This window comes from Myotis daubentonii, chromosome X (genome assembly GCF_963259705.1).
Source record: "Myotis daubentonii chromosome X, mMyoDau2.1, whole genome shotgun sequence".
Classification (NCBI taxonomy): Eukaryota; Metazoa; Chordata; class Mammalia; order Chiroptera; family Vespertilionidae; genus Myotis; species Myotis daubentonii.
This window is the reverse complement of record NC_081861.1, coordinates 137,212,599-137,238,175: the sequence shown is the minus strand read 5'-3', so window position 1 is coordinate 137,238,175 and position 25,577 is coordinate 137,212,599. Positions and strand designations below refer to the sequence as shown.

At 53.4% G+C, this 25,577-nt stretch overlaps 1 protein-coding gene and 1 long non-coding RNA gene across 3 annotated transcripts in view; both read left to right on the top strand.

Annotated features, from left to right (window-relative positions):
- Positions 1-25,577, top strand: part of LOC132224201 (uncharacterized) — a 232,173-nt gene that overhangs the window by 135,343 nt on the left and 71,253 nt on the right. The gene's annotated exons all lie outside the window — the stretch shown is intronic.
- The window catches only part of WWC3 (WWC family member 3), a 111,206-nt gene that overhangs the window by 83,116 nt on the left and 2,513 nt on the right, over positions 1-25,577 (top strand). For both annotated transcript variants that reach the window (XM_059679301.1, XM_059679302.1), the window contains 12 exons: positions 574-1,145; positions 6,588-6,708; positions 7,852-7,926; positions 8,692-8,778; positions 9,630-9,822; positions 11,160-11,366; positions 12,176-12,315; positions 13,375-13,540; positions 18,637-18,801; positions 21,585-21,677; positions 22,766-22,993; positions 23,302-23,429. In XM_059679301.1, coding sequence (XP_059535284.1) covers positions 574-1,145; positions 6,588-6,708; positions 7,852-7,926; positions 8,692-8,778; positions 9,630-9,822; positions 11,160-11,366; positions 12,176-12,315; positions 13,375-13,540; positions 18,637-18,801; positions 21,585-21,677; positions 22,766-22,993; positions 23,302-23,429 — 2,175 coding nt within the window. The remainder of the gene's footprint in view (positions 1-573; positions 1,146-6,587; positions 6,709-7,851; positions 7,927-8,691; positions 8,779-9,629; positions 9,823-11,159; positions 11,367-12,175; positions 12,316-13,374; positions 13,541-18,636; positions 18,802-21,584; positions 21,678-22,765; positions 22,994-23,301; positions 23,430-25,577) is intronic.

Below are 25,577 nucleotides of genomic sequence, written 5' to 3'. Positions count from 1 at the left end.
AATTCCCAGCTTTAGGGGTGTGTATGTCCATCTACAAACATGCACACGGACCTTATTATTTGAGCTTTTTTAAAAAATGGTTATGGATATAGTTTTTTGTTATGGGTATTTTAAAATATCACTTGGATGCTCAATCATAGGTCTGGTTTCCAAGTCCTTACTGTATTGGGAAGCAATGGTAAGGCTTTCTGTGTGTACTTTTCTGTTGTTCCTCGAAAGAATGCCAGGAGGTAGGAACTGTTTCGTCGCAGCCCCCGTGAGAAAGTGGGAAGCTGGAAAGGGCAATGAGTTGGCCACGTGGACTCTGCTAGCCCGCCTTGCAGCTGGACCGGGAACTCAGGCTTGACTCCTGATGTTAGCTAGTTTCCCTCCGATACCCCGGAAACAAAGGGCCTGTCACCGCAGGTGCCTCCTGGAGCTCGCAGGTGCTGACAGTCCCGCTGCGGTTCACGCAGGACGAGGCAGGCCCTGTTCCCTCGGGAACAGACTGGCCGCTCGCTGTGCCGGGGACAGTGGGGCTCCAGCGCCCATCGCAGGGCGGCTTTCCTAAGGGCGCGGGCGCTCTCGTTTCAGCCTGTCTGCCAGCACCCTGACAGTGTCTTCGGGGAGCAGCCGGGGGTCCCTGGCCTCCAGCCGGGGCTCGCTGGCCTCCAGCCGGGGCTCCTTGAGCTCCATCAGCTTCACCGACATCTACGGCCTGCCCCAGTACGACAAGCCGGACGCGGCGGAGTGCAGCCAGCTTTTGCGCTTTGATCTGATTCCCTTCGACTCCCTGGGACGAGAGGCCCCCTTCTCCGAACCCCAGGTTCCCCCGGGCTTCCACAAGCAGAGGCGCTCCCTGGACACACCCCAGTCCCTGGCGTCCCTGTCCTCCCGCTCCTCCCTGTCCTCCCTGTCTCCCCCGAGCTCACCCCTAGATACGCCCTTCCTCCCACCCTCTCGGGACTCGCCCCTGGCCCCACTGGGGGACAGTTTGGAGGTGCCCGGCCTGGGCACCCTAGACAGACTACGGGCTCAGGCCTCGGCTCTGGGAGAGGAAGACTTGCAGGGCGCAGTGTCCCTGCCACCGCCGAATGCATTCCCTGGGGATGGGGAAGGACCTCGCGAGCGAGGACCCCAAGTGGCAGCCATCGCCACTGGTACAAGTAAGTATGGACACGTCCTGTGGGTCTCCCGGGCCCTGGGAGGAAGGCTTCTGATTCAGGGAAGAAATCGTGTGTGAGGGCACGATGACTTCAGTGACAGCGAGCTTTAAGTTCGGGACCATTGAGAGGACGCGGAGGGGCGCGGGCCCGCTGTCACATGGGGCCTTCCCGCTCTGTCCTGGAAAGGCCATTGAAATTGGCAAAGGAGTCTTGCCCAGGTGTTCGGCTTGTTGTCAGGATGTACTCAATCGTTGAAGACGAGAAGAGCCACACTGTCTTCTACATTCAGAGGCAGATAGAGAGGTGCCGGGGCCCAGCTGCAGGGAAATCTCTACTTCCCTTGTCTTTATGACTTCATCTCCTCATCCTGCGTCCTTGTAGTTTTCAAGGCTGTAGTTCTGTCGAGAGTGGAAGTGAAAATAATTGGCATCATTTCAAAAGCTGTGCCGGTGAGCAGCAGTCATTTCTCCCAGATCCATTTCTCTGATGGAATTCAAACCGAGAAACGGAGCCACAGGGAGCTTCAGCCATTCAGTCGCTGGTAATGCAGCTCCTGGCTGGAGGTGCTGCTGGCAGCCAGTGGGGGTGACCAGGCTGCGGCTCAGCCCTGCAGTGCGGGGCGCCCCACCACGGAGAGAGAGTGGTCTAGCCCAGACGGCAGTAGTGCTGAGGCCGAGGTCCTGGCCGCATACTGTTGAGTAGTTTAGCAGCAAAGGGTAGAAATCAAAGGTGAATACAGAACCAGGCTGTGTCGTGGGAACAGCCTCCGACTGGCAGCTCAGAGACCCGGCTTCTGAGCCCTGCCTGGTGGACTTGCCAGGTGGGTGACTTTGAGCACATCCCTGGATGTGGCTGAGTCGTAGCTTCCCCGCCTTTGAATGAGGTGATCTTTATGGGCTCTTCCATTCACCACCATTCTACCCATGAGTTTTTTTGCACATAACCATGCTGGTTACTGTATATACATCTATATATATAAAAGCCTAAGGAACCAGCTGACCTGCCAACTGGCTGGTAGCTATGATGCACACTGCCCACAGGGGGCAGACGAGTGACAGCAGCTTGGTAGAGTGCCCTCTTGAACTCTGGGACCCCTCGGGGGATGTTGGACTGCCAGTTTGGGCCTGATCCCCACAGGCCAGGCTGAGGGACCCCACCTGTCGGAGGGACCCCACTCACTCTGAAGACGCCCTTTGAGCCCTGGCACCGCCCCAGGTGCGGCCGGCTGGGGAGGGACCGTGGGAGGTTGGCTCCACGGTGTGTCCAGCCCATCTCGCCCTGTCCCGCCCCACCAGCCACCTTCTAATTAATTTCCTTTCAATGTGCACAAATCCATGCACTGGGCCTCTAGTATAAAACAATAGCCTCTGTTAACTCTTACATATTTAACCAGAGACTCATTCTGTTCTGAGGCAGCCCCGGGGCTTTTTGGCATCTATCATTTTATCTTCCCCTCGGTGTTTGCAAACACACCTCTCCTATCCCCAGACGCACTGTTTCTGTCATTTACATAAACAGGTGATCTTCAGGCGCTTTGTTGTTCTTTATAATCACAGGTTCAGGGCTCCGTGTTTACTCCTTTCATTTCCAAAAGAAAATTCAAAATAAGGACTGAAGTGCACATCTGTTGTTGCTGAAGCTTACTGTCTCAGTGCCCCTGCCCCCATGCCAACTCCTCTTTAAAGGCTGAGACATGAGCGTAGCAGTCTCATTCTGCAGGGATCCACCGAGGCCCAAGGGCCCTTCTGGGTCAGGGGAAAGACAGGGTGGGAAAGAGAAGAGCTGACTTAATTTCTGATTCTGATTTCTTAGTTCTTCCCTTCCCCTTTGTGGCCTACATTACAATGCTTCAAGCTTAGACCGAAAGGTTGTTGCTCATGCTGTGGTCAGATACTGCCACCTGGTGGTGTATTCCTGCATGACACTGTCAGTTGACAGATCCTTACAAATTAGAAATGACCCAGTGAATGGGTCCTGGTGGGTGCTCCCAGAGGGCTGGGCTGGGTAACCAGTTTCAGGCAAGGACACGGGGTGACTCCTTGCTTCCCTTGGTGCTTGTGGACATGCCCGATCCCAGAGTCATTGTCGCTTCGCAAAGTTGGCGAGGACCTTAGCACGCGTTATGTTACCCTGCCCTTCATTTCTGAAACCCAAGGTCACATAGTTCGCTCTGACTTTCCGTGCCAGTCTCGCTAGGTACAGTCTAAGTTTGACCTCAAGCAAGCTTTAGTTAGATAAAGTTTTAGGAAGATAAAATTCAAAACTGCCCAAGCATACAAGGCAAGCCCGAGGATATAATATTTTCTGTTACGTTTCAAACTAGTTTGAAGGAACAAGGTGGTACAGAGAAGTACGGCAACAGATTGTAATCTGTAACATTTTTTACATTTTTGCTACAGTTTTATCTTCCCTGAATTTCAGAAGTCCAATGTGTCATCATTTTGAAATACTTTCCATTTTTTCTTTCCCATTAGCATTTGCTAATCTAAATCCATGAACTCCTTGACTTTGCTTATCTGTTCCTTGATGTTTTTATTATATTCATACTTTGTTTAAAATTGTTGGCCCGAATTCTGCCGTTTTTTCACTCTGTGCTCTTTTTTATCTCTCTTTCTCATGCGACACGACAGAAGCGCACACTGTAAGTGACCTTGGATTCTCCTTCATTCACCTTGTTGGTCAGGCTGTGGCACATCTTCATCCAGTGAACCCGTGTATTCAGGATGCTCGGGGGGTGGGCAAGGGGCACAGCTCATAGTTGTACTTTCATGAAGTTCAGCAATTGCCATGATTATGATTTCAGCATTAATATCCATGCCTACTAAAGGTGTGTAAGGAAGAACTTTTCTAAAAGCTTGAAGTCTTTATTCTTCTATATATTTCCCCCCAGACTTTTAAAAAAATATAATTTATATATATACATTTTTAATGCTTTTTTAAAATTGATTTCAGAGAGAGGAAGGGGGAGAGAGAGAGAAAGAAACATCAATGATGAGAGAGAATCATTGATCGGCTGCCTCCTGCACGCCCCCCACGGGACCGAGCCCACGACCTGGGCCTGTGTCCTGACCAGGAATTGAACCCTGACCTCCTGGTTCATGGGTCGATGCTCAACCAGCGAACCACACCAGCTGGGCTCCCCCAGATTTTTCATGGCTTTCATGATTTTAATATGCTAAGTGGCAGCTTTGCTCACAGTGATTTTCATTATCTTTTCTTTTTGTCAAGTAGTGTTGATGTCCTTAGGTCTCAGTGTCTGTCTGTCTCTCTGTCTTTAATGATGAAAAGGTGAAATCTAGAAAATGACTGTTCGGAAGATGGTTTATCCCTGACCTCAGAGGCATTGCTCCCCTGGCCCATCTCACTGCGCATCTGTTGCCTTGCAGCGGGCTGCTGGGTCCGACGGGAGGGGGCTGCTGTGCGCTCTCTTCTCACCCAGGGCAACTGCTCACCGCATTCCTGCTGCCAGCTCTGCTCCCGGTTGCTCCATGTTTCAGTGGCTGAGCCTGGTGTCACTGAGGAGTAATTCCTTCATTTCCTTTGTTTCTTCATCCGCCTTGCAACAAGAGAGAAACTTGTCCAAATCTTACCATCAGCGTTACTGGAAGTGCTTAGAGCGCGGTGTTACTCCCTTAAAGCAGGGGTGGGAACGTCCGGCCCTCGGGCCGTATGAGGCCCGCGAAACCATGGGGCCTGGCCCTCCAAGGCATTAGGGGTGAGCTCATTCAATGTCTGACCAGATAGAGCAGGCTCATGTTTAAGGTGATGATTCTGTAGGGCCCGAGAATGATGTTACAAATCTCCCCGTGGCCCTTGGCAGGAAAAGGTTCCCCACCCCTGCCTCAAAGGAACGGAAGGCCATGTCGGAGCCCCGCCGAGCGTCAGGGCTGGGAGTGGCAATAGCAGTTCTCGCGTGCTGGGATCCATGCATTAAACCGGAGGGTTCCACCTGCAATTCAGAGCCGAGGACTTTGTGTCCTTCCAGATGGCAGGGGTGACGACAAGAGCTGAACTTGGGAACCCTGAGCTACAGTGTGAGTCAGTGGCTCCAGCCACCCCGGGAACGGGGGCAGCTTCTGGCCCAGCCCGGGGGGAGCCTCTGGAAGGCCAGCTCCCGGCTGCAGTTGAGGCCACGGCCCCTCTGTTCTGTGTGTGGTTGGCCATGTTTGGATTTCATTGGTGTGTGGACCGTAATTTGTTTGGAAAGGGAGATGGTCATAGGTGAACTTTTCATTTCCCTCAAGTTGGAGGTGGACAGCTGCCTAGATTCTCAGTTCCCAGAGCTTAGATGGCGGAAGAAAAGCACAGAGACGCGGAGGGCCAGCGTTATTAGCAGGAGGCGTCCCCACAGCAGGGCGAGGCCCAGTGGGGGCCTGGGACACGTTCACACGTGCGGCAAGAACGTGATGGGCCTATTTTTATTTTATTTTTTAATATATTTTTATTATTGATTTCAGAGTGGAAGGGAGAGGGAGAGAGAGAGAAACATCCATGATGAGAGAGAATCATAGATCAGCTGCCTCCTACACGCCCCCCACTGGGGATCAGGCCCGCAACCCGGGCATGTGCCCTGACTGGAAATGGAACCCTGACCTGGTACATATGTCGACGCTCAACCACTGAGCCACGCCGGCCGGGCTAATTGGTTTTGCTAAAAGGCACTTGGTGCTAAGAGGGAGGGACGGACCAGCTGAGGAAATGGTGAAAGGGAAGATGCCGTGGTCACCTTTGGCTCTTGATTAAATTAGATAGGAGACAAAAGCAAGCTGCCCAGGAACGGGAGCGTCCTAACCCCAGGACAGCGATTCGGGACGCGGAGCTGGGCTGCCGGGTGGGGAGGGGGGGATGGGAGGGGCGGGGAGGCCACTGCGGCTTGATGGACAGGGTTCAAGGCACGTTTTTCAAAGGCTGAGTCCACATCCTACAGTGTTCTCTCACTCGAGAGTCATTACCTTTGTTAGGGTTTATGTGGGTACTTTTTTAGAATTTTGTCTTCTGGTTATGAAACGCTAGCACATGTTTATTGTATAAAATACGGAAAATACCGAACAGCATAAAGAAGGAAGTGAAAACTGCGCACCCAGTTGGCCAGGGCAGCCGCTGCCCGCGTTCGGGGTGACACGTCCTCCATGAGTGCGACAGTCTCTCACGCGCAGTGCGAAGGGACTCCACTGCCCTCGCATGTCCTCTGCCCTCACTTGGGAGGTGACAGGAGACTTACAACAGTTCAAGGAGCTTTTACAGAAGTAGCCAGAAGTCAATTGCTTCGATTTTTCGTTTAAAAACAAGTCGCATGCAGCGTATTTAAACACGTGCACGCACGCGACGGCGTGTCTCTGGGACGAAGTAACCGTGTCTGGGCTGGCACTCAGGGCGCGTTCCTGGGCACCGTGGTCCCGCCCCCCGCACTGTCTCCTGACCCCGCATGGCTCTCCTTTGTAGCAGTGACTCTTCGAGAAGACGGCGCCAGGAGGCTGGAGAGGAGAGGGCGCCGCGTGTCCGCGTGCCTGTCGGACTACTCCCTGGCCACCGACAGCGGCGTATTTGAACCTCCAGCCAAAAGGTTAGAAGCTGACCTTCCCTCCTGCTCCCTCCGCAGCCGTCCCGCAGCGCAGCCGCTCAGCGCGAAAGGGACCCATATGGGGCCTCCCACGTCCTGGGCCTTGGTGGTGTGCGTCCTCACCCAAAGATATTTTCCCCACTGATTTTTTTAAAGAGAGAGTAGAAGGGAGGGGGAGGGGTAGAGAGCGAGAAACATCTATGTGTGAGAAGCATTGATTGCTTCTCCCATGCACCTTGACTGTGGCCCAAGATTGAATCTGCAACCGAAGTACATGCCCTTGACCTGAATTGAACCCACGACTTTTCCGTGCTCAGGCAGATGCTCTAACCACTGAGAAACACCGGCCAGGGCGAGGGCAGGGCGAGGGGCGCTTCTTTTTTCTGGCTTCTCTCCAGGTTGGAGGGTGGGCCTTCGCAACCTGCTCGGAAGAGGCGTTTGGAGGCTGGGCCTCATCCTGTGGTTCTAGGGCGACCGCTCTCTCTGGTCCTGGGGGCTTTCAGGCTTCAGCCCCGTGGAGCTGGAAAAGGAGGATCCATCCAGGGACCTATTTTTCCTTGGTAGCCTTCCCGCCATGGTCTCATCTCACTTGCTGTTAACGTTTCAGAAGTTCACGTTTGAGCTTTTCCCTGAATGTCACATGTGGCTTTGAAAGGTACGCAAAGTTCTATTCTGAAACACAGCAGTTTACGGGCAGGTACCCAGTGAGATGTGGCGTGGACCCGGGGACTGCTGCGCCCTGCAGTCTCTGAAGAATTTATTATGCCGCCATTTTTGTTGTTGCTCCTCACTTGAGGATATTTTCCCATTGATTTTCAGAGAGAGTGGAAGGGAGGAGGAGAGGCAGAGAGAGAGGAACATCGATGTGAGAGAGATACATTGATGGGTTGCCTCCTGCATGGGCCCCAACCAGGGCTGGGGATTGAGCCTGCAACTGAGGTATATGCCGTTGGCCGGAATCGAAGCCAGGACCTTTCAGTCCGCAGGCTGATGCTCTAGCCACAGAGCCACCCCGGCCAGGGCTTCTGTCGCAATTGAATAAAAGCTGCTCTCAGTACCAAGCACCCCTGACCAGTGAGAGCTTGCGTGAAGGCTGCGCTCAGCAGTGCCTGGGCACTAACCCCGTGACTTCCCGCTTGTGCTCAGGACTGAAGATGCCGAGGAGCCCGCACAGGGAGACCCTCGCGCCTTGGAAGGGCCGCAGATCCACGTGGGCTATTGGTGAGTACGGCGGGCTCCTTCCTGGTGCTGTAGCGATGCTCTGTAGATTGGGGGCACCTGGCCACTCACACCCCACGCTCAGGCCAGAAGGATGGAGGGACCCGGCGATAGGGGGCTGCTCACCCATCCGGATACCCCGAGCCTGCTGCAGCGGTCCCGGTGAGGGACACAGGTGGCGGGAAGGAGCACTGAGAGTCACAGCTGGGAACTGGCACCTAGTGCAGCCGGGGCTTCGGGGCCATCACGCAGGGGCACCAGGAGCCCCCGGCAAGGTGGGCTCTTGGGAGAGTTCTCTGGCATGCTGGCGCCGAGTTGGTTCAGTCTGGCACAGGCAGCAGGCCCGCCCCTGCTCCCCAGAGCGAGGGACCAGCTGGTTTGCAAACGTGGCTTTTTGGTTTCTAATTAGTTTCAATGGAGTTCAGACCAACAAGGTGGGGCATGCAGGCCCCAGGTTTCCTTTCGCTCGCTCTTGTCATTTCAGTTGAGTATTTCTCAGCGTTGGCACCAGTGACATTGGGGACCAGATCCTTCTTTGTTATGGGGGCCGTGCTGTGCGCTGTAGGGCGCTGAGCAGCATCTCTGGTCTCCACCCACTAGCTGTCGGGGTGCCCCTCCCCAGTCCAGACAGTAGAAACTATCTCCAGACATTGCACACGCCCCCCGGGGTGGGGTGCGGCAGGATCGCCCTCCCTTGGGGGCCGCTGCTGTAGTTCAGTCAGAGCATTTGGGCACGTGTGGCTGAAGAATTGCTGTGTTATTTTCCAGGCACGACAGTGGCAGCGAGTGTCTCCTCGTGAAAGTGCTCCAGCTGAAGAACCTCGCGGGGCTGGCCGTGAAGGAGGACTGCAAGATGTAAGAAGCCGAACTGACAGTCAAACCAGGGAGTCTGGTTCGAAAAGCGGGGCTGTCAGTTCTGGGAAGAGTGCTTTGTTGTGCGAGGGAGATGAAGTTCATGGAGCCAGGCTGCTTGTGCGGCAGCGACACTAACAAAGGGCCAAGTGCTCCTCATTGGCCGCATTGGGCCTCAAACGTCCACTGGGGTCACTGGGCGGGGTGGTGACGAAGCCACACTCAGCTCTGTGAGTTGATGTGCCCGTGGAGGTGGCTGAGGGCTCCCTGGGACTTGCTCACCCCTGCGGACTTCGCATGGTCACCAGTGTTTGAGCCTCCCCTGTGTGCTGACTGCCATGCTGGGGTGGACATGGCAGGCCACCCCACGCCCAGGCCCGGTGGGCGGAGCCTCCACTGACTCCTCTCAAGTACTGGCTACTGCCTCGGAAGTTTTTCTCTTGTTTTTTTAATATAATTTTATTGATTTCAGAGAGGGGGTGGGAAGAGAGAGAGAGAGAGGCATCAATGATGAGAGAGAATCATGGATCGGCTGCCTCTTGCACGCCCCCTACTGGCCCGCAACCTAGGCATGTGCCCTGACCGGGAATCCAACTGGGACCTCCTGGTTCATAGGTTGATGCTCAACCACTGAGCCACACGGGCCCAGCTAAAGTCTTTCTCTGTGTGTGTGGCTTTTCCCTAACCTCCCGGGCATGTAAGTTCCCCGGGCTTCCCCTTAGCTGAGAAAAGGACTTTGTCTGGAAGACCTGGCATTGCCGCCCACGGGCGTCCAAAGAGTGGAACACGTGTCTGTGCGTGAATCGTGCGCACCCTCAGTAGCCTGACTCTGCTTCTCTCCTCTCTGCTTCCAGACACGTCCGCGTCTACTTGCCGTCACTGGACTCCAGCACACCAGACACTTACTGCTCCAAGGCGGTGGAATTCCAGGCCCCCCTGGTATTTAATGACGTTTTCAGAATCCCTGTGCACTCAAGCATGTTGACGTTGAAGTCCCTTCAATTATATGTGTGTTCAGTGAATCCGCAGCTGCAGGAAGAACTGCTGGTATGGCCTGCGCATGCGCAAGCTCTCCCCCACCACCACCCCCAGCCCCCCCCCCCGCCCGTCTTCTCCCTTCCCTGCTTCCCTCCTTCCTTTGTTTTTCCCTCATGCTTTCTTTCTTTGTGTGCCATTCTTTCTTCATCCCTCGTCTTTTGTTCTTCTCTGTTTCTTTCTTAGTCTTTGTCTATCTACCTTTCTTTGTCTCTCTGCTTTTCTCTCTCTCTGCTTTGTCTTTGCCACCCTCTCTCCCTCCCTTCATTCCTTCCCCTGTCTCCCTCCCTTCTTTCCTCTCTGTCTCCTCCTTCTGGTTTCCTGTGATGGGTTGCTTAGACGTTGTCCTGTTAAGAGTCTCTGTAACTGGGAGGACAGAAGGGGACGACAAACCAGCTGTGCTGTCACGTGTTTTATACATTCTCTCAAATAACACTTGCAGAGCTCCTACTTGACAGCTTTTAAATTATCCCCATTTTTAGTCGAGGGAACTAAGTCGGGTTGGCAAATAAGATCATAGGATGGTCCATTAAATTTGGATTTCAAGTAAACTGTAGATACCTTTTGAGTACAGGTATGTTTCATACAGGATTTGGGACATGCTGATACCTAAAAAAACCGGTGCTTATTTGGAAGTCAGATTCACCTGGATGCCCTATATTATACCGGGCAGTCCGCCGCCAGGCCCGGGCCACCCACCGCCCGCCCAGGGCTTGCGGCCAGAGTGCTTTCTGTCCAAGGCTGGAATAGTGCCCTTTGTTCCTGGCCCCGCAGCAGCAGAATTAGCGATTGGAGAGGTCAGCCAGGCCTCTCTGGTTTCCGAAATCCCTGAGGTCATCAGCTGCTCCACAAGCGGCAGACCCTGAGCCTGACCCAGCACTCCAGGGTGGCCATTCTCAGCCCCTGTTCCCCTTCTAGCTTTCTTTAAAAAAATATTTCTAATGATTTCAGAGAGGAAGGGGGAGAGAGAGAGAAATGTCAATGAGGAGAGAGAATCATGGATTGGCTGCCTCCTGCACGCCTCCTACTGGGGATCGAGCCCGCAACCCTAGCATGTGCCCTGGAACCATGACCTCCTGGTTCATAGATTGATGCTCAACCACTGAGCCACACGGGCCGGGCTTATGGTGCTTTCTGATTGGGGTGAACAAGCAATGGAGGAGCTGTCCCAGTCCCCATTAGGATCCTCTGTAACCACTCTCATTTGATTGCAGCCCTTTGAATGGGGTGAAACATCTGACCTCCTCTCTGGTCAGGATTGGGGTGACCTGGATGTTCCAGAAGATTCGTGTTGGTGTTTTAGTGGAAATCACTCACTGCCTGTTCTGTTTCTTTTGAACACCGCGCAGGGCATCGCTCAGATTAACTTGGCCAACTGCAGCGGCCCGAGTGAAATGCAACTGCGCTGGTACGCGGTGCAGGTGTTCACCAGCCCGGAGCCGCCCCGGCTGAAGGAGAGCCAGCGGGCTGAGAAGAGCGGTGCCAGGGACCCTGTGCCCACCGCCGCCGCCGCCGCCGCTGCCGCCACTGCCGCGGCCGCTGCCGCTGGGAAGACGGTGCGTGTGCCTGGCTACGGAGCAGCTCGCGCTGCTTCCTGGCTTGAGACAGGCTGTTATCAGGGATGGGCCTCTCAGAAGCCGCAGTTTAAGGGAAATCATAGAAATGGAATGTCTCGGTGTACATGGCTATTCATGATAGTGTCTTTTTTTTTAAAATATATATTTTATTGATTTTTCACAGAGAGGGACAGAGAGTTAGAAACATCGATGACAGAGAAACATCGATCAGCTGCCTCCTGCACATCTCCTACTGGGGATGTGCCCACAACCAAGGCACACGCCCCTGACCAGAATCGAACCTGGGACCCTTGAGTCCGCAGGCCGACGCTCTATCCACTGAGCCAAACTGGTTAGGGACATGATAGTGTCTTTTTAAAAAATAGTTTAAATTGATTTTTAGAGAGAGAGGAAGGGAGAGGGAGAGAGAGAAACACCCATGATGAGAGAGAATCATGGATCGCCTGCCTCCTGCACGCTCCCTACTGGGGATGGAGCCCGCAACCCGGGCCTGTGCCCTGACCGGGAATCGAACCGTGAAGTTCTGGTTCATGGATTGATGCTCAACCACTGAGCCACGCTGGCCGGGCACAATAGTGTTTTTGAACACGAACACGAGCACGTTCATGATCGTGAATGGCACATGGGTTGTGTTTAACCGTGAACCTTCAGCTACAGGAAGCCTGCTACCAACACTGGGGAGAGCAGCCGAGGGCGGCCACCAGCCGGAAGGAAGGGCCTCAGTGAGGGCTGGGCGCCGCGCCTGTCGGTCTGAGCTGGTTCTCAGACATGTCCCTGTCCTCCCCCAGGACGCGGTGACGGTGCTGCTGGCCAGAACCACGGCCCAGCTGCAGGCAGTGGAGAGAGAGCTGGCCGAGGAGCGTGTGAAGCTGGAGTACACGGAGGAGATGGAACGGAAGGAGGAGCAGACCGAGGCCCGGTCCGAGCGGTGAGGCTCCTGGGAAGTGGCAGGGAGGGGACGAGGCGTGGCTGTGTCGGTGTCGGTCAGCTGTGGCTCTGGGAACAAGTTGCTTTGCTCATCCACACTGTGTAGCAAGTGCTGGGCGATTCTCCGGAGAAGCTGATTCTCGGGGGGAACTGAATGCTGAGCTCGGGCAGGACTGTGACCCCTGCCCCCTGCTCTCCGTGAAGGCTTTTCCCCTTCCCCTTCTGTTCCGGGGTTTCTCTTAAAGAGCGCGACTATGGAATGACTCTGCTCTGCCAGCAGTGAATGCAATACGGTCCCTTTAAGTTTTTGAACAGCTGTATTGAGATATAATCTACCTGCCGTACAATTCAGCCATTTAAAGTGGACAATCCGGTGGTTTGGAGTACAGTCTCAGAGTTGTGCCACCATCACCACAATCAGTTTTCATCGGGCCAGAAAGAAACCCCACACCCATTAGCAGTCAGCCGTACCCCCTTCCCCAGCCCCTGCGGCCGCTGATGCGCTGGCCGGCTCTGTGGGTTTGCCCGGTCTGGGCATTTCCTCCAGGAGGAACCTCGTGATGGCTCTTCCGCTTTGCCGGAAGCGGCCTGCGGGTGAGCCCTCGGCGCGGTACAGCGCCGCCTGCACAGAGCAACCATTCAGATGCCCAGCAGCTCCGGTGAATTGGATTCTGTCCCATCCTTCCCAGAGGCGCGCACGTGGTTTCCCTTCCACGGTTTTCCACATAGAGCACCCCACTCCCAGAGCTTCCCGTGCCTCCTGTCGCTCTCCCTGGCTCTATGTGAGAGGAATGCCTTTTACGGAGGGCGGTGCGTGGCTGAGGGGAGCGCAGTGTTGGGGGCCAGGCAGGAAGCTGGGAGGGGCCTGAGGAGGGGCTGCGGATTCTGGCATGTTCACGGGGTGCAGTTGGGTGATGAAGGCAGACAGAGCCTCTTAACGAAAGGCCTTGTGGCATTATCTCCCCTGGAAGCCAGTCCTGGGTCCGCTGCTGCGCCCCGAAGGCAGCAGGGACCGCCCTGGGGTGAGCGTTCCGTGCGCTTTTGCCATGTCCGCCTCCAGGAGCTGGCAGGCCGACTCGGTGGACAGCGGCTGCAGCAGCTACACCCAGACCAGCCCCCCGCACCCGGAGCCCTGCTGCAGCGGCGTGGACCCCATCCACGGACACCCGATCGCGGGCCAGGCAGATCCTTACCACCCAGAGAAGCGCCAGCCCCCTCCTCCGAAGGTAAGCAGAAGGGACGAGGGGTTGTCAGGAACGCCCGAGGCTTTGCCAAACAGCGCCCGGCGGACAGCGGGTGCGCCCCACACCCTTCAGGTGAAACCGAGGGAACGAGTGGGGAGAGGGCCAAGGCAACCGAAGCTGACAGGCTCAGACGCAGTAGAATGACACAGGTGACTGAGCAACAGCCCTAGTGACCGTGAGGAATGTGCTGTTGGACTAGGGGCGAAAGTGAAGGCTCTGTTTCACTGAGAGCCGAGGGAAAGCTGGGACTGGCTTCAGCTCAGTGACCGGGACCTTAGGAATGTGTGTGAAATTCAAATGAGAAAGAAGGCAACTAGATGTGAAAAGGGTTGACTTCCACTCCTTCACCTGCCGTCTGGGGATGACCCGTCCCATCTCCAGGGCCACCCACAGTGCAGGCTGTCGGGGGCGTGGAGGGGGACTCGCGGTTTTGGACACTTGCTCTTCTCCCTTCGGGATGTCAGGAACAGCGGGGCGTCCTTTTGCCCCCTCTGCTCACCTGATCTTAGTTGTGGCCATCGCCACATCTGCAGGGAGGCCACCTTTCAGGCTTGCGGGGACAGATGTCTAAGGGAAGCAGTGCAGCTGGGAGGTGCCGCATCAAGGCTCTATGGAAACTTTGTTCCCAAACTGTTCAGCTCATCAAAACATCTGATCACCATGCACCCCGACCTTACTCCCAACACAAACCCGCCCCCTCGGAGCTTCCCAGGCCACAGCGCATGCGCCGCCACCTCCGAGGAGATGGGGGCTCGGCTGACTTCGGAACCCCTTCGCAAGCGTTGGCCCAGATCCCAGGGCGTGGCTGTGGGAAGCTAGTAGGTGTGTCCCACTCCTCCAACTTCTCTTTTTTTTCTTTTAATAGATTTTTATTGATTTCAGAGAGGAAGGGAGAGGGAGAGAGAGAGAGAAACATCCATGATGAGAGAGAATCATGGATCGGCTGCCTCCTGCACGCCCCCTACTGGGGATTGAGCCCACAACCTGGGCATGGTCCCTGACGGGGAGTCAAACTGTGACCTCCTGGTTCATTGGTCGATGCTCAACCACTGAGCTATGCCAGCTGAGTCAACTTGTCATTTTAAATCACTTCCAATCTATGGAAAAGCTGCGAGACTAATACAATGAAGACCCATATGCCTTCACCTAGATGCCCTGATAGTTAGGTCCTCACCGCGTTTGCGTTCTCTCCCTCCACGTGTGTGTGGGCAGCTGCTGGGCATCACAGAGGCAGCAGCGCAGAAACCGGAGAGGGCAACCAGTGAAATCAGTGTTTGAGGATCAAAGGCGCTACTGCACGAGGAGATGGTAGAGACGCGGGCTTTACATTTCTGAAAGATTTACCATCTTAGAAAGGACTGATGTTTAGAAATGCAAATTTGCATTTACATTTTAGAAAGGTCAGGATTGTAAAATGGTGTAGCCACTATGGAAAACAGTGTGGAGGTTCTGCAAAAAATTAAACAGAACTCCACATGACCGAGCAATTCCACGATTGGATATATATCCAAACAACTGAAAGCAGGTCTCCATGAGATATTTGCACACCTGTGTTCACAGCAGCGTTATTTACAGTAGCCAAGAGGTGGAACCAACCCAAGTGTGCACTTATGGGTGGATGGATAAAGAAGATGTGGTGTATGTGTGCAATAAAGCATTAGCCTTAAAAAGGAAAGCACGTCACATGCTACACAGGGATGACCCTCAAAGACACTGTGCTGAGTGAAATAAGCCAGTCAGAAGAGGACACGTACTGACTGTATGACTGCACTAACCTGAGGGGCCGAGAGTAGACTCATAGAGAGGGGAAGTAGGTGGTGGGGGCCAGGGGCCGGGGGAGGGGAGTGGGGAGTGGGTGTTCAGTGAGGACAGCGTTTCCGTTTGGGAAGATGGAAAGTTCTAGAGATCGGTTCCACAGCAATGTGAGTATATTTGACACTCCTGAACTGTACACTGAGAAATGGTATGTGTTTCTTCCGATGAACAAGAAAGAAAGGCCGCGGCAGCCTCCTGGAGAAGGCGATCTTTGAACGGAGGCCTTAAGGGAGGCCTGGAGCCTGCGTCGGTCTGGCGAAGGGTGTTGGGTAGAGGAAGCGCAGGCGCCGGCCTGGCCTGGGGGGTGGAAGAAGGGACCTTGCGCTGAGGACAGGAAGTGAAGGGGACAGGTCATGGAGGGCCCACTCAGCACATACCCTTTTGTTTCCGAGACAGGGAAACTGATGGATGGTTTGAGCCCAGAGTTGACATGATCTAACTTCAGGTTTTTTTGTTGATTTTTTTCTAAAAGTCATTTATTGACATGAAATTCACATAAGACTAAATGAACAGTTCACTGGCATTGTGTTCACAGTGTTGTACGGCCACCATCTTTGTCTGGTTCCAGCACACTTGTCACCCCAAAGTGAACCCCATACCCCTGGGCATCACTCCCCATTCCCACCCCCAGCCCCTGGCCACACCAGTGAGCTTCCCGTCTCCGTGGGTCTGCCAGTTCTGGACTGTTCATGTAAATGGAATCAGACAACACGTGTCCGTTGGGTGTGGTTTCTCTCAGCCCAGTGCCTTCAGGGTTCATCCGCGCCGTGGGTCTGTGGGGCCGTCAGCCCTTCCCACATCTGGGGACTGTCCCTTGCTCGGCCACCACGTTTCCTGTATCTCCTCCTCCGTCCTCCGTGCTGTGGGGACTGTTTCCACCTCTCAGCTAGTTCAGTAACGCTGCTGCGAACATGCATGCGCAAGTACTTGTTTTGTCAATGAGAAGAAGACGTGACCTTTGTAGATTTCAGAAAAGACTTCTTTATGTGGGCCCAACTGAGGACATGCCCGAGAGCAGAGCCCAAGAAGCCCAAAGCCCGGGGCCGGCTGCAGGCAAGTGAGTGGGGGGCTTTTATAGGTGGGAGGACGCAGAGAGCTTCATGAGTTCCATACGTGCAAGGAAACAACGCCGCCGGGAGGGAATGCACAGATAAGGGAGGGTCAGCACGTATCTGGACTCAGGGAGTCAGGGAGTCATGGGAATGGGTCTGGAAGCAATTATTTTGAAACCTTTATCAGGATGTAGAAAGAACAGAGCCTGCCTTCCATAATCATTTATCTTTGTAATTGGACTGGTAGGGAGTGTACGTGACTAGCTCCACGGAAGGCCTGGCTCAGGAATTTGCCGTGTTCCCTTGGTTACTGCTCAGGTTGGGGCAGCTTAGCCGCCCTCTCCTTTCTCAGCAGCGAATTCCTATTCTCCGGTCTCTCGGGTACACTCTTAGGAGAGGAGGGGCTGCATCTGGCTTCAGTTTCAGCGGGATCCCCTGGGTGTTGAGAGGAGATTCAAGGGTGGGGACGGGCATAGAATCGGGGAGATGGGTGAGACACCTACAGCACTAATCGGGCACAAGACCACGGTGCCCCAGATGGAGGGTTGGTGACAGGTGGTCAGAACATGCGTAATCTTGAATATGGAGCCAAGAGGATTTGATCCTGGATCCGATACAGAGTGTGTGAGAGAGAGCAGGGCCCAGGAGGACAGGGGACTTTCTAAAAATTTTTAATTTTTCTTAATTTTTTTTTAAACTTTTAATTTCTTTATTGATTAAGGTATTATATATGTGTCCTTATCCCCCCATTACCCCCCCCACACACACACACTCATGCCCTCACCTCCCTGTTGTCTGTGTCCATTGGTTGGGCTTATATACATGCATACAAGTCCTTTGGTTGATCTCTCCCCCTTCCCCCCACCCTCCCCTACCTTCCCTCTGAGGTTTGATGGTCCGATTGATGCTTCTCTGTCTCTGGATCTGTTTTTGTTCACCAGTTTATGTTGTTCATTATATTCCACAAATGAGTGAGATCATGTGATATTTATCTTTCTCTGACTGGCTTATTTCGCTTAGCATAATGCGCTCCAGTTCCATCCATGCTGTTGCAAATGGTAAGAACTCCTTTTTTTTTTTTTTTTTACCGCAGCGGAGTATTCCATCCTGTAGATGTACCACAGTTTTCTAATCCACTCATCTGCTGATGGGCACTTAGGCTGTTTCCAAATCTTAGCTATGGTGAATTGTGCTGCTGTGAACATAGGGGTGCATATTTCCTTTCTGATTGGTGTTTATAGTTTCTTGGGATATATTCCTAGAAGTGGGATCACTGGGTCAAATGGGAGTTCCATTTTTAGTTTTTTGAGGAAACTCCATACTGTTTTCCACAGTGACTGCACCAGTCTGCATTCCCACCAGCAGTGCATGAGGGTTCCTTTTTCTCCACATCCTCACCAGCACTTGTCGTTTGTTGATTTGTTGATGATAGTATTATGTTTTTACTAGAGGCCTGGTGCACAGCTTTGTGCACCGGTAGAGTCCCTCAGCCTGGCCTGCACCCTCTCACAATTGGAACCCCTTGGGGGATGTTGGACTGCCGGTTTGGGTCCGATCCCTGCAGGCCAGGCCGAGGGACCCCACCAGTGCACATGTACTGGGCCTCTAGTATGCATATAAGATCTTTGGTTAATCTCTTGTCACCCTCCCCTCTCCTCCCTCCCCACTTCCCTCTGAGATTCATCAGTCTGTTCCATGTTTCCATGCCTGTGTGTTGAGCATCTGCCACCTGGTGGTCAGTACGTGTCATAGCTACCAGTTGAACCGTTGAATGGTCGCTTAGGCTTTTATATATATATATATAGATTGATTTCAGAGAGGAACGGAGAGAGAGAGAAATAGAAACATCATTGATGATAGAGAATCATTGATTGGCTGTCTCCTGCATGCCCCACACTGGGGATCAAGCCCGCAGCCCGGGCACATGCCTTGACCAGGAATGGAACCATGACCTCCTGGTTCATAGGTCAACGTTCAACCACCGAGCCACAACGGCCGAGTGACACAGATACTTTTTTTGCATGTAAAGGCCAAATAGGGATCCTTGTCAGAGGAGGAGGGGCTGGCAGATAGCAGACATTCCGGGTTGGATGTGTGAAATGTGAAATGCCTGTGAGAGCTCCAAGCAGAGAAGGCAAGGACGTGGTTGTGCCTGTAAAGCTCATTGCTATGTTCTAGAAAAGTCGTGGTAATAAACGAATCACTGTCTAGGTGGATAAGGAAACCAACACCGAAGACCTGTTCCCAGAAGAACTAGCGAGTCTGCCGAAGGAGAGACCCAGCCGCAGGGCCCGCGCCTCGCCTTTCGTCCGCAGTGGCACCATCGTCCGCTCCCAGACTTTCTCGCCTGGGGCACGGAGCCAGTATGTGTGCAGAGTAAGTTGGAGTTCCTTTGTCACCAAAAAAGCCCCCCCACCCCCGCCGGTTGTGTTTTCATTTTGGCTTTTTATGCTAAAAGACATGTGTTCGCACAGCTAAGCCCAGTAGTGAACAGCATGCTTGTGTGGCATGTGTATCCCTGCTGGTTTCACCTCCCACCGTGCCCGTGCGCAGCTCAGTGCATTTCTCTGGATTCTAATACATTTCCCGCAAGCTTCTCAGTGTTGCGCACGTGCGATGCATGGCCAGGAGGCAGGGGAACTCATTTCTACAGTCTAAGCCAGGGGTGGGGAACGTCCGGCCCTTGGGCTGTATAAGGCCCGCGAAATCATTCGGCCTGGCCCTGCCAAGGCATTAGGGGTGAGTTAATTAAATGTCTGACCAAAAGAACAGGCTCATTTTTAACTTGATGATTTTGTAGGGCCCCCGAATGATGTTATAAATATCCCAATGGCCCTTTGCGGGGGGGTGGGGGGAAGGGTTCCCCACCCCTGCTCTAAAGGATAACAAATGGATATAGGGTCTATCCTGAGGGGGTTGAGATCAGGAAGTCAGGTTGCCGAAGCGGGGAGTCCTGAAGTGGCTGTGTCGGAGCCCCCGGGGGCTCGGGCCTTGCACACTCGGGCACTGAGGCACAGGGTTCCGACTCCCCACGTGTAGATTCGCACCCACGGGTGATGCGGGAGGCGCTGGGTGCTTCTCTTGGGGCCTCACGTAGGCTGGTGCCTGGTTCCACCCCCAGGGGTCGCCACTGGTCGCAGCGGGGCCGGCCATCAGCTCTGGGATGCTTCCTGATGGGCGATTGGCGTGCACGCAGGGCTGAGAACGTGAACAGGCCGAGGGGAGACCCAACTCCCCGTGGTCCTTGGAGAAGGGACAGCGTGGTGGAGGTTGGCAGACAGCGGCAGTGTGACAGCCACGCACAGGCTAGGAAAGAGAAGGGCTTTTCAGCATGAATGGTGTTGACACAATGTCCGGGGAGACATTGGATTGGGGAGAACTTTGACCCTCCTGCCCCCCTGAATTGGACTTGTTGAAGGGACTGCCGAGCAGCTGGCCCATCAGGTCAAAGCCAGAGTCGATCACACGACATAAAAAGCCCTCCGACCCGTGCGGGAGGCCCCGGGACTGCGGTTCAGGGCTCCCCACGCCACTCTCAGGGCCGGTGATTTGCTAGGACTCGCAGAACTCAACAGGCCCTGATTCTATTGGTGATGGAGGTGGTTTGCCGAATAGACCAGAGTCAGCAGAAGGAAGAGGCACCTGGGCCGAGCTCGGGAGAGACCAGGCCTGAGCTGCTGGGTGATCCCAGCAGAGCCACGCAGGCCGCCGCATCTCTCCCAGCAGCGACAGGCGACAGCGCGCAGGGCATTGCCAGGCGGGGAAGCTCCCGGAGCCTCGGCCCCGATGCCTGCGAGCATGGGGCGTTGGCACAGTTGATTGCCTGCATGGCTGACTGGTGTGCAGCCCCTGTAGAGGGTCAGCTGGTGGCCAGAGCCCCCCCGCCATGAACCACATGGTCAGCAGAGACCATGTGGCCTGGTCCAAGGCCCCCAAAGACACTTAGGATGTTCCAGGGCCTTGCAGGTCACCTCTCAGGAACTGGCCAAGGACCTTCCTTGTGGCCAGGTGGATCCTTTGCCACAGAGTGAGCAGCAGGGCTTGGTGCCAGGTGGCCCGAGCTGCCCTGTGGCCACGTTGGCGACACCTGCTTCTCTCCTTTGCCAGCAGCGACGGGCGTGGCCCATGGCAGCCCTGGGTAGCATAGGGTTGGCCCGGGCGCTCCTACCCTGTCAGGATTTAGCCCCGAGGGAGCCCACGCTTCATCAGGCGGCTGGAGGTGCTAGATGGAAGGCCACCCTCACGTCCCCTCCTTATTCTAGACTCTTGCGGACACTGGGGGCAGATGCCAGCCCGCTCATGGGGAGGTGACGGAGCAGGAGACCCTTTCCCCCAGGGAGAGGCTTCCGGCTCCTGCCTGCTCGGCGCCCTGCCGAGGAGAGGAGCAGGCATTTACCCGCGATGCTTTCAGAGGCCTCTTTGTTCTCATATATGTTCCCAGTGCCTGGGAGGCATGGCACGCGCTGCCTGAGTATTTGGCGTTAATGGGCGTGGACAGTCAGGCCGAAGGCAGGGCCTCTGGCTTTCACACAGTTGCACATTGATCCTGAAGCAGAACCTGCCGCCAGATGAAACGCAGCGTCTTAGCCGCCATAAAGGAGGCATTCTTCCTTTTCTGTTTGAAGGCAGCCTTTCCCCGGGACCGGGCCAAGGGGCGCCTGTCCTCCGGGCGCGAGCTGCTTTGCTGGGAGGCCACTTTCCCAGATCCGGCCCGAACCAGCGGCACAGCCGCTGCCAGACAGCGATGAGAGTGAAGACGCAGAGTGAAAAGTGCTGGGGACAGTGCTGGCTGTTCCAGCGTCACACATCAGCCCCAGGCCCCCTGCTGCTGGCGGGATAGTGTTGTTGACTCGATCAGCCGGGGAAGCTCAAAGCTCGGGTGGTGCAGTTGGTGGTGCAGTTGATGGCCGAGAGGGAGGGCTGGGTGGAGGTGAGGATGGTTTGCTCATTTATTTTTTGCGGGTTTTTTTTGTCTTTCATTTTAAAAAGTCTTGTGTAGGTTTTGTTTTTCCTGAAACCAGGAGTCTTGGTAAAGCTGTACAATTATACATGCATTTGAGTGCCTGTGAGGAGAAAGGAAGTAGCCCAGATCAGAGCGCAGGGAGAAGGCTGCGGACTTGCGGAGAAAGCGTTTCTGACCCGCATTGTTTTTGGTGCAGCTTTACCGCAGTGACAGCGACAGTTCCACGCTGCCCCGGAAGTCCCCCTTCGTCCGCAACACTTTGGAAAGACGGACCCTCCGCTACAAGCAGGTGTGTGCACGTAAGCTAATACGGAATCCACACTTCCCCGGGAGTTATTCTTACAAACCTTCATAAAAGCAGTCTTTTAGGTCGTATTCATTAAAAGGTTATTTATTTATTTCCTTGTTTACTTGGGTAAAAATTTAAAAAGCCTAATGATGTCAAAATGTTACCCATGTTTCTTAATTTCCTAAGATAATATCATGATCTGAGATGTAAAATAATTCGTGTTCTTTACATTTTTTATAAAATATACTAGTATTTTTGTTGACTTCAGAGAGGAAGGGAGAGAGGGAGAGATGGAAACATCCATGATGAGAGAGAATCATGGATCAGCTGCCTCCTGCACGCCCTCCACTGGGGATCGGCCTGCAACCCAGACATGTGCCCTTGACTGGGAATTGAGCCAGTTCATAGGTCAACGCTCAACCACTGAGCCACACCAGCTGGGCTCTGGGATTTTAAACAAAAACACTTGTATGGTTTATGGCATGCTTCCCCCTTATTCAGTGCATTGTTAATATTCCATGTCAATAGTTTTTTAACTTTTTCCAATGGCTGCATTCAATACTAACCTTGTCATTTATTTAATAAGTTTCCTCATATTATAGATATTTAGTGTTCTGTTTTGTTTTTGTCATGAACCTTAATTGGATCACTTCTACACATCACCAGTTGTGCCTTTCAAATGCAAGTGAAAATGAAATTTCAGAATGAAAGAAAATACACGTTTTGGCTTTTGATATATATTGTGAAATAGCATTTTAGAACCATTATGCCCATTTTTTGATCCTGCCAGCCCCATAGGGGAGGGTCTGTTTCTCCACACCTTTGCAAATACATCCATCGTCATTACAGAAAAAAAATTGCTGTCATTAACTGGATATTGAACCAAGATTTAAATTAATCTCTCCCAAATCTATGTTGTGCTTGGTTTTTTAACACTGGGCCATGCGAAGACAAATACCTCCCTGATAACTCTACTCCATTGTCTCCTGTATTGGGGGGAAGAACCTTCTAGAAGGCCTGAGCGTGCTGGCCGCATGATGCCCGCGTGTCTGGTCCGAGTGTGTGCTCACGGCTGTGGTCTCCTGCAGTCCTGTAGGTCATCCCTGGCCGAGCTCATGGCCCGCACGTCCCTGGACCTGGAGCTGGACCTCCAGGCGTCAAAAACTCGGCAGAGGCAGCTGAACGAGGAGATCTGCACCCTTCGCGAGCTGAGGCAGCGCCTGGAGGACGCCCAGCTCCGAGGCCAGACCGACCTCCCGCACTGGGTGCTGCGGGACGAGCGGTTCCGGAGCCTGCTGAAGGAGGCGGAGCGGCAGGTGAGCGGCCAGGGCCCCGCACGGCCACTGCGGTGCCCGCGGGCTCGGAAGCAAGCCTTTCAGGGGGTCAAACCCTCATGGCAGCCGTCCCGGTCTCGTCTTGCAGCTGGGTCTCTCTGTCCAGCGCGGTGTACTGGGTCCCACGTCTGTGAGGCATGACCCTGAGGAGCTGCTGTGAAGGTTCCCTGGGGGGAGTGGGGGCGGCGGGCCTTTCTCCCCTTCGTGCCCCCCGAGCTGGCAGTGGCTTCATTCATTCTTCCTTAAAACTGGAAGTAAACCGCCTTGTTCATCCAATGTTGCCACTCCAGACCAGACAGACCAAGCTTGACTTCCACCAAGAACAGGCAGCTGAGAAGATGCTGAAGAAGGCCTCCAAAGGGGTCTGCCAGCTGCGGGGGCAGAACCACAAGGAGCCCGTGCAGGTGCAGACCTTCAGGTAGGGGCGCAGCCGCTTCCGGCTCCTCACTGTCAGGCCTCTGTCCTCATCAGCTGACGGAAGTCCCGAAACCCCCAAGACAGGGTTCCCCGTGCATCTTCAGGTTTCTTCTGCTCTTTTTATTCTAGACACTTTTTTTCAAGCTATTTATAGTAATGTAGGTTCCATTTTTAAATTTTTTCCTTTTTTTGTTAGTCTCTTTTTCTTTTTAAAAATATATTTTTATTTATTTCAGAGAGGAAGGGAGAGAGAGAGAGAGAGAGAGAGAGAGAGAGAGAGAGAAACATAAATAATGAGAGAGAATCAGTGATTGGCTGCCTCCTGCACGCCCCCTTCTGGGGATCGAGCCCACAACCTGGACATGTGCCCTTGACTGGAATAAAACCCGGACCCTTCAGTCCGCAGGCCGACACTCTATCCACTGAGCCAAACCAGCTAGGGCTCTTACTCTTTTTAAAAAATATATCTTTTTATTAATTTCAGAGAGAAAGGGAGAGGGAGAGAGAGAGAGAAACATCAATAATGAGTGAGAATCACTGATTGGCTGCCTCCTGCACATCCTACACTGGGGATGGAGCTCACAACCTGAGCATGTGCCCTGACTGGGAATCGAACCGTGACCTCCTGGTTCATAGGTCTACACTCAACCACTGAGCTATGCCTGCCAGGCATGGTTCCATTTTGCATTTAGTTTTGTTTAAATGAAAATATCCCATGTTGCCATGCAATCTGTTCCCTTTGTTGGCTGTAGTGGCTCTTCGCATAGGTATAATTTGCCTGAACATCTGTGTTTCACTGTGGCCTTTTTTTGTTAACTTCTGATTGAAGCATAACGCACATGCAGGAAGTGTGCATATCCTAGGTGTGAAATAGTTCAGGGAATTGTCACGGACTCCACATGGCAAGAATGAAACATCAGCAGCCTCAGACTAACCACACCAGAGGGACCGCCGCCTTGGATTTGAATATTGTAGATCAGTGTTCCCTCATCTATTCACATAGCATAACACTAACCATTTAAAGTGAGCAATTCCATGGCACTTCACACAGCCACAGTGTTTTGTAACTACTCCCTCTGTCTAGTTCCATAACATGTCCATCACCCCCAAAGGAAGTCCATTAGTGGTCACCCCTCCCCCAGCCCCTGGCAACCAGCAGTCTGCCCCTGTCTTCTCTCTGGATTTGCCTGTTCTGGACGTTTCCATCAATGGAGTCATACAGTATGGAGTCTTTTCTGCTTGGCTTCTTCGGATAATGTTTTTCTCGCGGTCCATCTACATTGTAGCATGTGTCAGAACGTCATTCCTCTTTTTTGTTTTGTTTTCTTAATCTTCACTCGCTATTCTTTCCATTGATCTTTTTAAAGAGAATGGAAGGGAGGGAGACAGAGAGAGAAACATCAATGTGAGAGAGACACATCGATTGGCTGCCTCGCACGTGTGCCCTGACCAGGGCCGGGGACTGAGCCTGCAACCAAGGTCCGTGCCCTTGACTGGAATTGAACCTGGGACCCTTCGGTCTGCAGGCCGATGCACCAACCACTGAGCAAAACCATCCAGGGCACTTCATTCCTTTTTATGGTTGAATAACATGTGCCTGACTTTTACCCGGAATTTTTTTATGCCCTGAATTTTCACATCCCCATCATAAAAGAACATAAAGCACTGTAGCTACCTTCCTTCAATTCTGATTTAGAACACCTTCATTTGTATACATTATTTATTCATTTTTTAATAAAGCGAATGTTTACTGAGTGCCTGCCGCATAGTAGGCACTGTTCTAGGCACTAGAGACAAACCCTTGCCCTCACAGTCCTTTGTAACTTCTATTCAAATTTAGAGACTCTAGCCCAGCTGGCGTGGCTCAGTGGTTGAGTATCAACCCATGACCCAGAGGTCATTGGTTCGATTCCCGGTCAGGGCACATGCCCGGGGTGTAAGCTTGATCCCTAGTAGGGGGCGTGCAGGAGGCAGCTGATCCATGATTCTCTCTCATCATTGATGTTTCTGTCTCCCTCTCCCTTACTCTCTCTCTCCAAAAAAATAAAATTTTTTTCTAAAGTAGAGACTCCGTATGCAAACAGATTTGTTGTTGGTATTTCCGTTCAGTTTGTTCTGTGGATAAGAAAAGCTTTCATTGGTATTGCGA